The sequence below is a fragment of the Hyla sarda genome, chromosome 2 (genome assembly GCF_029499605.1).
Source record: "Hyla sarda isolate aHylSar1 chromosome 2, aHylSar1.hap1, whole genome shotgun sequence".
Lineage (NCBI taxonomy): Eukaryota > Metazoa > Chordata > Amphibia > Anura > Hylidae > Hyla > Hyla sarda.
In genome coordinates this window covers 391,562,628-391,575,732 of record NC_079190.1, presented here as the reverse complement: position 1 = coordinate 391,575,732, position 13,105 = coordinate 391,562,628, and the positions used below count along the sequence as shown (strand labels likewise).

Genomic DNA, 13,105 nt, shown 5'->3' with positions numbered 1-13,105 from the left:
GATGCGGGGTCACCGTGTGACCCCGCGTAATACCGCAGGACCGGGACCCTGGACGTACCCATACGTCCTGGGTCCATAAAAGGGTACCTATCATCAAAAAAAAACTTTTGATATATTATAGATTCTTGTTTGCAGAATAACTTTCCAATTGCATGTTATTAAAAAATATGCTTCTTTCTATTTAATTTTCCACTTTGAAAAAATGACCACTAGGGGTCTCCCTACCAGTCCTGGCAGCAAGCATTTCAGACTCATGCTGGAGTCCTAAACACTCAGAGCTGCCAGCCTGCTTTGTTCACAGCCAAACAGGCTGTGAACAAAGCAGGCTGGCAGCTCTGAGTGTTCTCCTTTGTGAACAAAGCAGGTTGGAAGCTCTCAGTGTTTAGGACTCGGGCATAAGTCTGAAATGCTTGCTGCCAGGACTGGTAGGGAGACCCCTAGTGGTAATTTTTTCAAAGTGGAAAATGAAATAGAAAGAAGGATATTTTTTACTAACATGCAACTGGAAAGTTATTCTGTATACATTAAACTATAATATATCAAACATTTACCCTTTAAGAGGTTAAGCATGCATGGGATAGGCATAAGGCTATACTTCATATAAGATAGAAACAAGGACTATTCATAGTATTCAGAATATTGGGCAGACTATATGGGCCAAATGGTTCTTATCTGCCAACACATTCTATGTTTCTGCCTGAAATCCATGTGGAATCAAAGCCCCATTGATGTCAATGAAAAGTCCTGACAAAGTATTTTCTGATTCAAGAATTGACATGTCAATATCAATTGATGATATCAATGGGGCTTTGATTCCAGGCAGAATTTCCACATGGGAATTCTGCCTGAAATTACTTGTGTGCCATGGTGTTCGCATGGAGAAGTAGACTTTGTTCACAAACATATGAATCCAGAGGAAAAACTAAGCTAGAAAATGATGCTACATAAAGTTAACATTGTGGTGAATATCATTTCCACTGTTCTGTTCACACAGCAGTTTTTCTGCTGCAAAATTTCCACTGCGGAAATTCTACTTTCCCAATTCTGCAAAAAAATTGAACCTGTCTATAGTTTTTGCAGAATTCCTCAGCAGAGTCCATTGAAGTCATTGGGGCTCTGGAATCTGTGTGTTGAGCACAAACAATTCTGCAAAACTGCAGCACAAATTCCACACACATTCTGCCAGAAATCTGCAAAAAAATCTGCTGCAAGCTTATTCACTGTGTGAACATAGCTTTAGAGGAAATTCAGTAAAAAAAAATTCCCCTGTAAACATAGCCTAGTGGGAAAAAGCAGATCAATCATTGCAGCAGCAGCGACGGCGGATATCTGTAGACATCGAGAGCTGGATTTTTCAGAGGAAGTCAATGGTAATCTTTAACAGGTGAATAATGTTTGGTTTGGGATAAAATAACATTACCTCCAGCCGCTTTCATTTCATAAACTCTCGGACAATCAGTCCTGCTTTATATATATATATAGTAGTTTTTGTGGTGTTGATTTCTCTCAGTTGCTGTTTATAGATTCCATTGCAGTTTTTGCTGTAGAAGCTTCTACTACAATACTGTAGCTATGCTATAGTCAGGTTAACTTTTTTTTTACAGTGGTCATGAATTTATCATGTGCGACTTATTGCACAATTTGTCGCAAAGCCCTCCATTTGTTGGCATGCTGGGAGTTGTAGTTTTGCCACAGGTTGGGAAATAAATTTACTTTAAGTAAATGAAGAAAAAAAAAAAAAGACTTTTCTCTAGATATAATGGTTTGCTTATATGCAATAATCAATTTGTCTGTAGCGTTTCCTACGGAAGAAAAGTGCGACTGTTGTACAAAAGCGCCGCTGTGATTTTTTTTTACAGTGGTCATGAATTTATCATGTGCGACTTATTGCACAATTTGTCGCAAAGCGCTCCATTTGTTGCCAATCCACACCGACACAGACCTGGCTTACAAAACTGGCTATGGGCAACAGTTGTTAAAAAAAAATTAAAAAAATTGGCGCAATGGTTTAAAAATCCGCAGAAGGAATAAATATACAAGGCATCATTTCAGAAAAATGCATATTAGATCTTTATCACATGCCATGTGACCATTTTATAAATTTGGCGCAAGTACAGAAATGAAAGGTGTTGAAAAATCGCTCACCTACACCACCCTTGATAAATCCCCCCCCCTCCCTATATGTGTTATTATTGTTCTAAACAAAGTGAATACTGACTGATTAGACTGGTGATGCATGAAGTCTCCAGGATCAGCGCTCAACTCTTGCTTGGATTATACTGCTCTCTCCTGGACAGACTGCCCCTACCGAGGTATAGTAAAGCAATAGACAGGGATGCTAACCCATGCTCAGATAATACACTTGAGCAGACACTGCCTGGAAGTGAAGAACACAAACAGATGATCCAGGGTTCTTGCTTCTATCTCTGCAGCCTTCTTGGGAAGCAGTACTGTGCTTTATGCACATTTGCATTAATTAAAAATAAATTAATAAATAAATGATAAACATGATAACCAATCTCTTACCTGTCAATAATTTTAAAATAATATCTGATTGGTTGCAATAGTTGTGACCCCCCCCCCAGTGTTTCCTCTTAAAGGGGTACTACCGTGCTGACAACTTATCCCCTATCTAAAGGATAGGGGATAAGTTGCCTGATCCCGCTGCTGGGGACCCCCGTGATCTCGCACACAGCACCCCGTTCTCATCAGGGCCCGGAGTGAACATCCGCTCCGGGTCTGATGACCTGGTGATCGTGATGTCACAGCTCCGCCCCCGTGTGACGTCACGCTTTGCCCTCTCAATGCAAGTCTATGGCAGTGGCGAGACAGCTGTCTCACCCCCTACCATATACTTACATTGAGGGGGCGGAGTGTGATGTCACACGGGGGCGGAGCGTGACGTCACACGGGGGCGGGGCCGTGACGTCATTTTACTCCGGCCCCGTGATCAGCAGTCATCAGACCCGGAGCGATGTTTGCTCCGGGACCTGATGAGAGCGGAGTGCTGCATGCGAGATCGCGAGGGTCCCCAGCGGCAGGACCCCGCACGATCAGGCAACTTATCCCCTATCCTTTAGATAGAGGATAAGTTGTCAGCACGGTAGTACCCCTTTAAGGTATGTTCACACGGCGGAATGTCTGTGCGGAATATCCGCACGGACATTCCGCTGCGGAAGAGTCTTATTGATTTCAATGGGATTCTGCTGCACTATTTATGTGGCGGATTTTTTTGCGGCAGGTGTTTAGAGATTCCGGCGTCCGCAAAAAGAATAGACTTGTATATGAGACGGTGCATTTCCAAGCGGTCCTAGCGCCCGCCAGATTTTTTTTCCATGCGGGCATTCCGCACATTTCATGACCTAGGACCGAATATTTTACAACGTGCTGAATGCTCATATACAGCAGTGTTCTCCAACCAGCGTGCCTCCAGCTGTTGCAAAACTATAACTCGCCAGCATGCCACACAGCCTTCAGCTGTCCGGCCATGCTGGGAGTTATAGTTTTGCAACAGGTTGGGAAATACATTTACCGTAACTAAACGTGTGTTGAAAAAAAAACAAAAAACTTTTCTCTGGATATAATGGTTTGCGTATATGCAATAATCAATCTGTCCGTAGCGTTTCCTACGGAAGAAAAGTGCGAGTGTTGTACAAAAGCGCGACTGTGATCCTGAAAGAGACGCGTGTGTATGTGTCTTTGTATCAGATGCTTGTCTTGCCAAAAGGCCCCAAAAAAATCAGATGTTTAATAAAATAAATGCTACGCAGAGGTTCCAGTGGAGCACAAAACATGACTTGTTCAGAAAGAGAGAGAAACACTGAGCTTCTTATTCCGTGCGGTTTCTAAATGTAACCCAAGATTTTCCCTTCTGCTTTTTCGAACGAATCAACAAGGTTTGTGTTTAATCCCCCCCCAAGCCCCCTCCTCCGTACAGATATTTATATTATATATAGAGAAGGATGTGTGTCTGTGAGTGTGCATGTATATGTATATATATTTATATACACACATATATATATATGTATATATATATATATCGCTCGCTGAAGCAGCAGAAAGCCAGGCTTTGTTACAGCTGCCAACAGGGGGTGACATGACTCGGAAAATATTATTCTAGCAATTTTGCAAATTGCCATTCACTTTGTTTAATGAGGGCGCTGTTTCTTTAACCAGGCCATGCCCCTTTGACAGATGTGGGTGTGATTTTGGAGCTTTCCACACCCCACTTGTGATTTCTCGACTGAGAAGTGCATAGCATGGTTAGTGTCAGCAGTAGCCACAGCTCCCAGCAACAGCTGGGACACCCTCCCCTGCATGCAGGCTGGGCGGGCGCTGTCTGCAAAACCTCTCTGTCCTTAACCCTGTGTGCCCTCTGTGCATTAAGGCTGTGTGGTGACATTGGTGCCTTCTATGTATTGGCTCCCATACCCAGTGTCTGAATGCTGCTGCCGGTAGCTGTCACCAGTTTTCTCCAGCCTGGCTTTGTTTCCCAACATTTCACGTTGGCAGCAAAGGGAGACGAAAAGCTGCACTTGTGCTAAATATCTCAGCAAAGACCTCCAGCTCCTGGAATAGACATCCTAACTACAGCAGAGGAAAGAGCAGCAGGTAGTACTGCCAGCTAAAGACTGTGGGCACACTAAAGGACAAGACAGAAGTGCCATGTGTTGCTGTTGAGAGCATGCTGTGTTCCTGTGGATTGTAACGTGAGTCCCAGACTGGATCCTGATGTGATTCCTCAGCATTCCCAAATGATTACCTTCTGCGCTGCGAGCATTTACCATCACGCCTGGAAAGACTGTAGCAGAAAGGGCTAATTTGTGTCCTGTGTGACCCAGCTGTAAGGCAAGAAAGCTGATCCCACGAGCCATTCTATTGGAATTCATTGTGCCCTGCTTATAACAGACAGCTGGATCTAAAGTCGTGTGTCTATATCCGCTGCACCCCTCCTCTTGTCCTCACAGTTGTTGTCCTGTACCCTGTGCACGAGTGTGGCTGGCCCTGAGGATGTCCCGCTGGCTCTTAACCCTTCCTTGTCTGTGGCAGATGCTGCTGACGGTTCTCACCTTGGAAATGGGCTTATATGATGTGGAAAGGGGAAGAGAGGCTAAATGTGAACCCATTCAAATCCCCATGTGTCAGGGCATTGGCTACAACATGACTAGAATGCCCAACTATGTCGGACATGAGTCTCAGGCTGAGGCTACGGTGAAGCTTTTGGAGTTTGCCCCGCTTGTGGAGTATGGGTGTCACATCCACCTTCGCTTTTTTCTCTGTTCCCTTTATGCTCCCATGTGCACTGAGCAGGTGTCCACTTCCATTCCTGCCTGTAAGCCTATGTGTGAAATTGCACGCCAGAAGTGTGCCCCCATAATGGAGCGCTTTAATTTTGGATGGCCAGAATCTTTGGACTGTGACCGCCTGCCTAGTAAAAATGACCCAAATGCACTGTGCATGGAGGCCCCGGAGAATGCTACTAATGGTGACCCTCAAACCAATGGCCATGGAATACTTCCTGTAGCTCCACGACCTTCTCGTCCATCTGGAGCTGGGATAGGTATCCCTAGTCGCTGCGCCAATCCTGACAAATTTCTATATGTGGAGAGGAGTGGAGTGTGTGCCCCAAGATGCACCCCTGGTGTGGATGTCTACTGGTCTTCAGGTGACAAGGACTTTGCCCTGGTGTGGATGGCAGCATGGTCTGGTCTTTGCTTTATTTCAACTGCTTTTACTGTACTGACATTTCTATTACATCCTCAGCGCTTCCAGTACCCTGAGAGGCCTATTATCTTCCTCAGTATGTGTTACAATGTCTACTCTACCGCATTTCTCATCCGTGCTGCTGCTGGGGCCCCTAGCATTGCATGTGACCGTGAAGGTGGCGCCCCCTACCTGATCAGAGAGGGTCTGGAAAGCAGCGGGTGCACACTTGTCTTCCTTATATTATATTATTTTGGCATGGCCAGCTCATTGTGGTGGGTGGTTTTAACTCTCACTTGGTTTCTAGCAGCAAGTAAAAAGTGGGGTCACGAGGCCATTGAATCCCATGGTAGTTACTTTCACCTGGCTGCTTGGGGTATTCCAGCTGTAAAAACCATCATTATACTCACAATGCGGAAAGTCGGTGGAGATGAGCTAACTGGACTATGCTATGTTGGCGGCTCAGATCCCAGTGCCCTAACAGGATTTGTTCTTGTGCCTCTTTCATGCTATTTGGTGACAGGCACATCGTTTCTGTTAACAGGCTTTGTTGCACTCTTCCACATCAGACGTGTCATGAAAACTGGGGGAACCAACACAGAGAAACTGGAGAAACTGATGGTTAAGATAGGAGTCTTCTCCATCCTTTACACAGTCCCAGCCACCTGCATCATTGTATGTTGTTTTTATGAACGTCTTAATTTGGCTCACTGGGAAGCCCGGGCAAGGGAAGAGCCCTGCAGGACAGCTTCTGGAAGTGGCAGGCCAGACTGTACTTTACCTGGGTCCATACCCAGTGTAGCAGTCTTCATGCTTAAGATATTCATGTCACTAGCTGTGGGTATAACAAGTGGTGTCTGGGTATGGAGCTCAAAGACTTTACAGGCCTGGCAAGGCATCTTGTGCCAACGTCGGCTTGGGGTGGTGGGAACCAGGACTCGAGGGAAGCCTCAAACTGGAGGGGGCATTGCTTGTAGTTTAGGGAGCTGCCCTTACAAGCCCCCACCACTAACTCTTCAGGTTGCCAAAACAGACCTCTTCATGGACAGCCCGACACATGTGTGAACCTCAAGATTAAACACGGGGTTGTTCTAATATGAAAAATATTTCTATACATCTTCAGGAACATGTTTAACTGCTTACCATGGGTAGAAAAATTGCAGGTGACTGGTAAGCTCTTGATATAAGAGTCTATGGGGGGGCCACAAATAACTGAATTGGGTGAGGACACCTTTCCTAAAAAAAAAAAAAAATTGTAATATATTTTGTTGGTGACACATGTAGGGGAATTATTCATACTCCAGCCATAGAGACATTACAGAGGTGCTCTGTTTCGAAGACCTCTTTTGGCTGCTTTATGTGAACACTGAGCCTTTTAGCAGCTGTTTTGACAGCCTCCTCCCTGCAAGTACAGAAGCAGAAATTACACAGAATGGTGCCTATATGACTTATCCAATCTATCTCATCGTCTCCAGGGGCCGCAGGATCCAGCGCTGTTAATGTCATGCTGTGTAGTATTGTTGGTTGCAGGCATAGTGCAATTCATTGCTACTTTGTTAGTCTGCACAGCCTCTGTTCTAAGGTGACCATTGACTAACATTCAGGTCTTATTGTGAATAACCCACAATGGTGTTCAGAGCAGTCTGTACAGGGCCCTAGTTTACCAGATTTGTGTCTCAACCGTAAGCACAAATTTACTTAAGAGTTGTGCAGCCTTTCTAAAAGTTCTCAAATATAAGGGAATTGTTACTAATATGAATTAGAAGTGCAATACTGTGGTTGGCCCTTTGCTTTTCTGGGTGGTAAAATCCATCAGTGAAGTGTATAGTACAGTTTAGCCTTATAGGAAATGTTTACTGACATATTCCACATAACAGTTCATACAATTGGCTATAACAGCATTTCATACTCACCAGAACCCCGGCATACGTGCCAGCTATTGATAACTTCCATTTTCCAAGAGTTGTGACTAGTCCCTGAACTATTATAGACCTGTCACTGACTTCACTCAGTGAACAGTAGAAATATTCTATTCTGAGGTTGAATGCACTTGCCCCAGTCTATTTATATACCCTTTGTATATTATATTATTAGTATTTATGTTCCAAAGAGTATTAAAAATACTATAAACTGAAGTCCTGCCTAAAAAAAAAACATTTTTGTTGGACAGATGCCCAAAAGACTTTTATATGCTGGATAAATATTTTCTTTAGCAAAGCGACCCTGAAGGGTATTACAAAATGTCAACATTTACATAGAAGATATCCCTTTTGTGAAAGAATATTGTGTACATGAAAGTGCGGCATGGAATATACATATGGGATGTTTCTGTTGCCTCCTGGTTCACATTTTGGACAGACGTATTTATTTATTGAATTGAAAGGATTGTCTGACATTACAAAAAAGGTGTGCTTTTCTTCCAAAACAGTGCCACTCCTGTCCATGGGCTGTGTCTGGTATTGCAGCTCAGCCTCCTTTTCCTGGACATTTGGAATTGTAATATGAGAAGCAACCAGTGTTGTGCTGTTTTTGGAGAAAAAAAAGCATTTTTTAAATAATCTCAAACAATCTTTTTATGTTTTAACAGTATATTTTTTTGCCTATTTTGTGGATTTTTTTGGGTGACTGGCATATTTTTTCTTTAAACCCAGGATGCTTTAGGTATGGTGTCTTTTCTGACATTGTCCCCATGGACTATAAATGCCAGGAAAAAAACACCACAAAATATGCCATTAAAATAGTTTTTTTTTCATTCATTTTAAACACCAGAAGTCAAAAAGTTTAAGCCAGAAAGTAACATTGCATGTAGGAGCCTTTAGGCTGAGTTCAAACATTGCATTATTTGTAAGTTTTTGCCACAAATGACTGGATGTGTTTTTACTGTAAATTGCAAAATTGCAAAACAAACTTTTTTGTGATTTGGAGAAAAGGAGTTTCAAAAAAACACAGTAAAAATGTGGCAAAACCCCATCATGTCAACTCAACCTTAAGAAAAATATTAGTTGTTTATTACAACAAATTATAAGTCACAATTTTATAGTCATATACCCTTCATTTTCTAGCAAAGAATGCCCAGTGGCAACAGGAATAAAGAAATACACATACAATTCTACAGGACACTGCAGGAGAAACAGTACAAAGCTATGAAACCTGTCAGACATATGCATTTTTATAGTCCATTATGAATACTTGTTTCTTTTACATACAAGTGCCCACTATAGCCTATTATTATTGTTTATTGTATTCAAGTCTCTAAAGTGCAAAGTGAGAAATGACTGGCAGATAAGTGAATTATTTCTGTGGTGTGCAGTGATTGAAGTGAAGTTCTTTAGATGGTTTGCAAGGAAACAAAAATGTCAAGGTTTGAGTTGTTATAAAGTTTATTTTAATTCTTTTTTTTTTTTTTTTTAGAAAATAATAGAGAAGATTTACTAACTGTGGCATAAATACATTGGGGTATTCCATTAAACTTTAAGGGTATATTAACATGTACAGGATTTGATTATTTTTGCTGTATATTTTGTGCAGCTGATTTTGCAACCTATTGAAGTTAATGGGTAGCAAAATCAGCTGCACAAAATATGCAGCAGACCCTGTACTTGTGAATGTACCCTTAAAGCTAAGTTTCCACTTGGGTTTTTTTCTGGCAGTTTTTGGATATCTGCCACTGCAGTTTTTGAGCCAAAGTCAGAAGCGGATCCATAAGGGAGGCAAAGTATAAGTCCTTCCTTTATAGGTCCTATTCCTTTTGAATACACTTCTGGCTTTAGCTCAAAAACTGCAGTGACAGATATCCAAAAACTGCCAGAAAAACAACCAAGTGGAAACTTATCCTTAAGAGAAACTGACAGCAGTGTCACCCACACAAAGAAGCTACTACCACTGCCTAATAGTGTGGGTTACTCTGTCACAAGGGTCTTTTCTGTTTTGCTCTACGCTGCACCACTAGAGAAACACCTATAAATACAAATATGTAAATTAGTCTCTTTGGGCATTTAGGCCAGATCCTGGTAAACTACCCCTTAACAAATATTCATACATTTTTTCCAGGGGCAGGTTCTACACTAGACCCGAAAGCGGAGAGCGAATCGGCTTCAGAAGCGTGGCCATCGTTAACAAAATAAGCAGTGTATGGCCACGCTCCTAAAGTCGCTCTGCCCGTGGCTTTAAGGGTATATAAGCGGCACATACGCAGCGATGCTACGGGCCAGCTATGCTGGACACTGTGCATATGCAAGATCTCACAGCACTTAGTGGCTGCATGCTCCTCGAGAAAGTTATGAATATTTATTAAGGGGCATTGATCAGGTACCAGCCAAGTGGGCACAGCAGTGCACCAAGGGGCTAGGGAACACCACCAGTGCACCAAAGAGACTCGCTGCTTAGGTATATATCAGGAACGCCGCGATGTAGAGCAAATTGAAAGTACCCTTGTGATCAGCATCACCAGCACTGTTAGGCAGTACAAGCAGGTTAGTGTGGGTGATGCTGCTGTCAGTTTCCCTTTACATAGTAGTATTTGCCATAGTCCCCAGCACACCAGCTGGGTAATATGGCACTCTCCAACTCAGACCTTTGATAAATCAGTCACAATTGGTGCAACAGGGAAGCAACCTCAATACATATGGCATTAGTAAATCTACTCCTTAGTATAATGGTAGAAATGCTGCCTACCATTCCATGTTCATAGTTACAAATGGAGCAAAGCTGAATTTGTCATGGTGAGAGAGCTGCGTTTGTAATTTTGTGATATCACAAAGTGCTGTCTGTAATTTTACATGGGACTGCATATTACTCATAGTCAGAGAGGTGTTACAATGTCTTGCCTAATGGTTACACAACAAATTCATTATAGATGTGCACAAAACACAAACAACACATTCTGGTTATGTTGCTTTATATACATGAAAGAAATGCTTTACTACCAAATGGTGCTAGGTATGGGGCATGGCAAAGTGCATTACCACTGTCCAATATATTTACTTATGAATGGGGGAGATTTATCAAAACCTGTTTAGAGGAAAAGTTGACCAGTTGCCCATAGCAACCAATCAGATTGCTCCTTTCATTTTTGAAAAGGCCTCTGAAAAAAAAAAATAAGCGATCTGATTGGTTGCTGTGGGCAACTGGTCAAGTTTTCCTCTGAACAGGTTTTGATAAATCTTTCCTTTGGTTCCAAAGAATCAAAGGGGGGAGATTTATCAAAACTTGTTCAGAGGAAAAGTCGCCCAGTTGTCCATAGCAACCAATCTGATTGCTTCTTGAATTTTTTCAGAGGCCCCTTTAAAAATGAAATAAGCAATCTGATTGGTTGCTATGGGCAACTGGTAAACTTTTCCAATGCACAGATTTTTATAAGTCTGGCTTTAAATTTGGCTTTTCACCCAAACTTTTTTTTTTTAATTTTGTGTATTATTGTTAAAGTAGATTATTTTTGTTATAATCTTAATGGGAAGTATTATAAAACTATGAAAACTATGCATATAAGTATGTATGTATATTTCCTGGAGTAATATGAGTTTTAATGTTTATTTCACTAGAAAAGTTGCATTAATGGAGTATTTATTGTTAGGCCATTATCATTAGAGCGGTGTAGTATTGTGCACAGCCTGTAGGGGACAAATATGTGGACAATTTGGTTAATCTTTACTAGAGGAAAGACTTTAGGGCAGTTTTTCCAAACTAGTGTGCCTCCAGCTATTTAAAAACTACAACTCCCAGCATGCTCGAACAGCCAACAGCGGTCCTGGCATGCTGGGAGTTGTAGCTTTGCAACAGCTGGAGGCACACTGATTGGGGAACATCGCTTTAGGGGGCTTTATGGGACTGAGACATTGATGGTTATCAGAACACAGTGGCTGCAGCACTTCCTGGAATAACGGCAGCCCCTTCATGGTTTATTTAGGCATAGCCGCATGTATGGACAAGCTGATGTGCTTGGATAAATAATGAAGGGGCGGCAGCACTCCAGCAGGTGCCTCAGCACCCCTGGCGTCTTCCTAGGGGTAGGCCACTAATGTTTTTTGTCACAGCAAACCCCTTTGAAAGTCTTTCACAACATAATATACATTATTTGTCTTTAACATGTCTGAGACATTGCTAAAATATCCATTTTAGCAAAAGGAAAGATTTTCTTTAGGTCATGCCAAAGTGAAAAAGCATCTTCTGTGTATATCTGGGCAACAACAGTGACATCTATAGATTGGATATGGTACTACACTTGAACAGTGAAAAAATGTATGCATAACTTTCAGTTAATATATTTAGCAACAAAGAGAGTGTAAAATGTTCAGAAAGGGTACGCAGCAGGTCGTGTTGTTGGTGTGATAACGTACTAGCTATGGCGTGAACAAGTTTATAAGTCTGTGGTGTTAAGAATTATTAGTTTCCTTGACTTTGTGGTTTGTGGAAGCATGCACAAAAGAAAATAGAAGAAAGAAAATATAGGTTTTAGGCAGATTTTTGCTGTTCTTGTATATGACCAGGAGTAGGAATATTGACCGGTAGACATCATATTGCTGTTTTGTATACCACCACTTGTCCTGCTCGAAAAGCACCAGCTGTATTATATTTTAGTCTATATTTTAGGCCCTGGCCTATATTTTAGGTCCTGGCAAAAGGATCAAAAATTGACATGTACATAATAACAAAATAGAAGCTGATGGGACGATACATCCAGGCTATCTGAACATAGTACCATAGTACTGTCTTAGACATTGAGATAATTTATAAATGCAAAGCTAGAACAGAGATTTTATTTTAGAATATATCAACTCCAACTTCAAGAGCAACCGGACAGCGCACCCCTTATATAATTCTGTAGAATACAATTGTCTGCATTTTCACAAATATAGGGTTCATCCCACAAATGCCTCCACTATGTGTTAAGATAGGGCCACTGAAAAGCACAAGAGGATTATAGTTTACATTGTAGGTGCCAGGGAGCAGGGCAATGGTTAATAAGTATGTTTCTCTCCCATTGTCTATCAGGGAAAGGGGTCATGTAATGCAGCTCTCATATACAAATCTATATATAAAATTTTATAAATATATATATATATATTTTTGGAAATGCATTATAAAATGGTACTGGTTTTCTAATGTGTTGAGTATAAAAGTAATATTATAAATGGTAATTTAATGATGTAATTTATTCTGGAACTTTCAGAGTTTTGACTTTATGGTTTAATAAACTTTTGTGTGGTAAATTCAGTTTTTTGTGTCCTATTTCGTCAATATGTTTGAATGATTTGACCAAAATTCCACAACTTCTTTAGATGTCGTGAACCATAGACTGCATGGATAGTTGTTTTTTTTCAGTTTTTTGTTTCGTTTGTTTGGTTTTTTACATTATTAATCTTGTTATTATTATATTTATTAGGCTGTGTTTACATCAGAGTTT

At 41.4% G+C, this 13,105-nt stretch overlaps 1 protein-coding gene across 1 annotated transcript; it reads left to right on the top strand.

The window, feature by feature from the left end:
- Positions 1 to 4,274: 4,274 nt before the first annotated feature.
- FZD9 (frizzled class receptor 9) lies at positions 4,275 to 12,903 on the top strand. Its single transcript, XM_056558645.1, has one exon. The coding sequence runs from the start codon at positions 5,011 to 5,013 to the stop codon at positions 6,766 to 6,768; it is 1,758 nt and encodes a 585-aa protein (XP_056414620.1). The 5' UTR covers positions 4,275 to 5,010; the 3' UTR covers positions 6,769 to 12,903.
- The last annotated feature ends 202 nt before the right edge of the window (positions 12,904 to 13,105 follow it).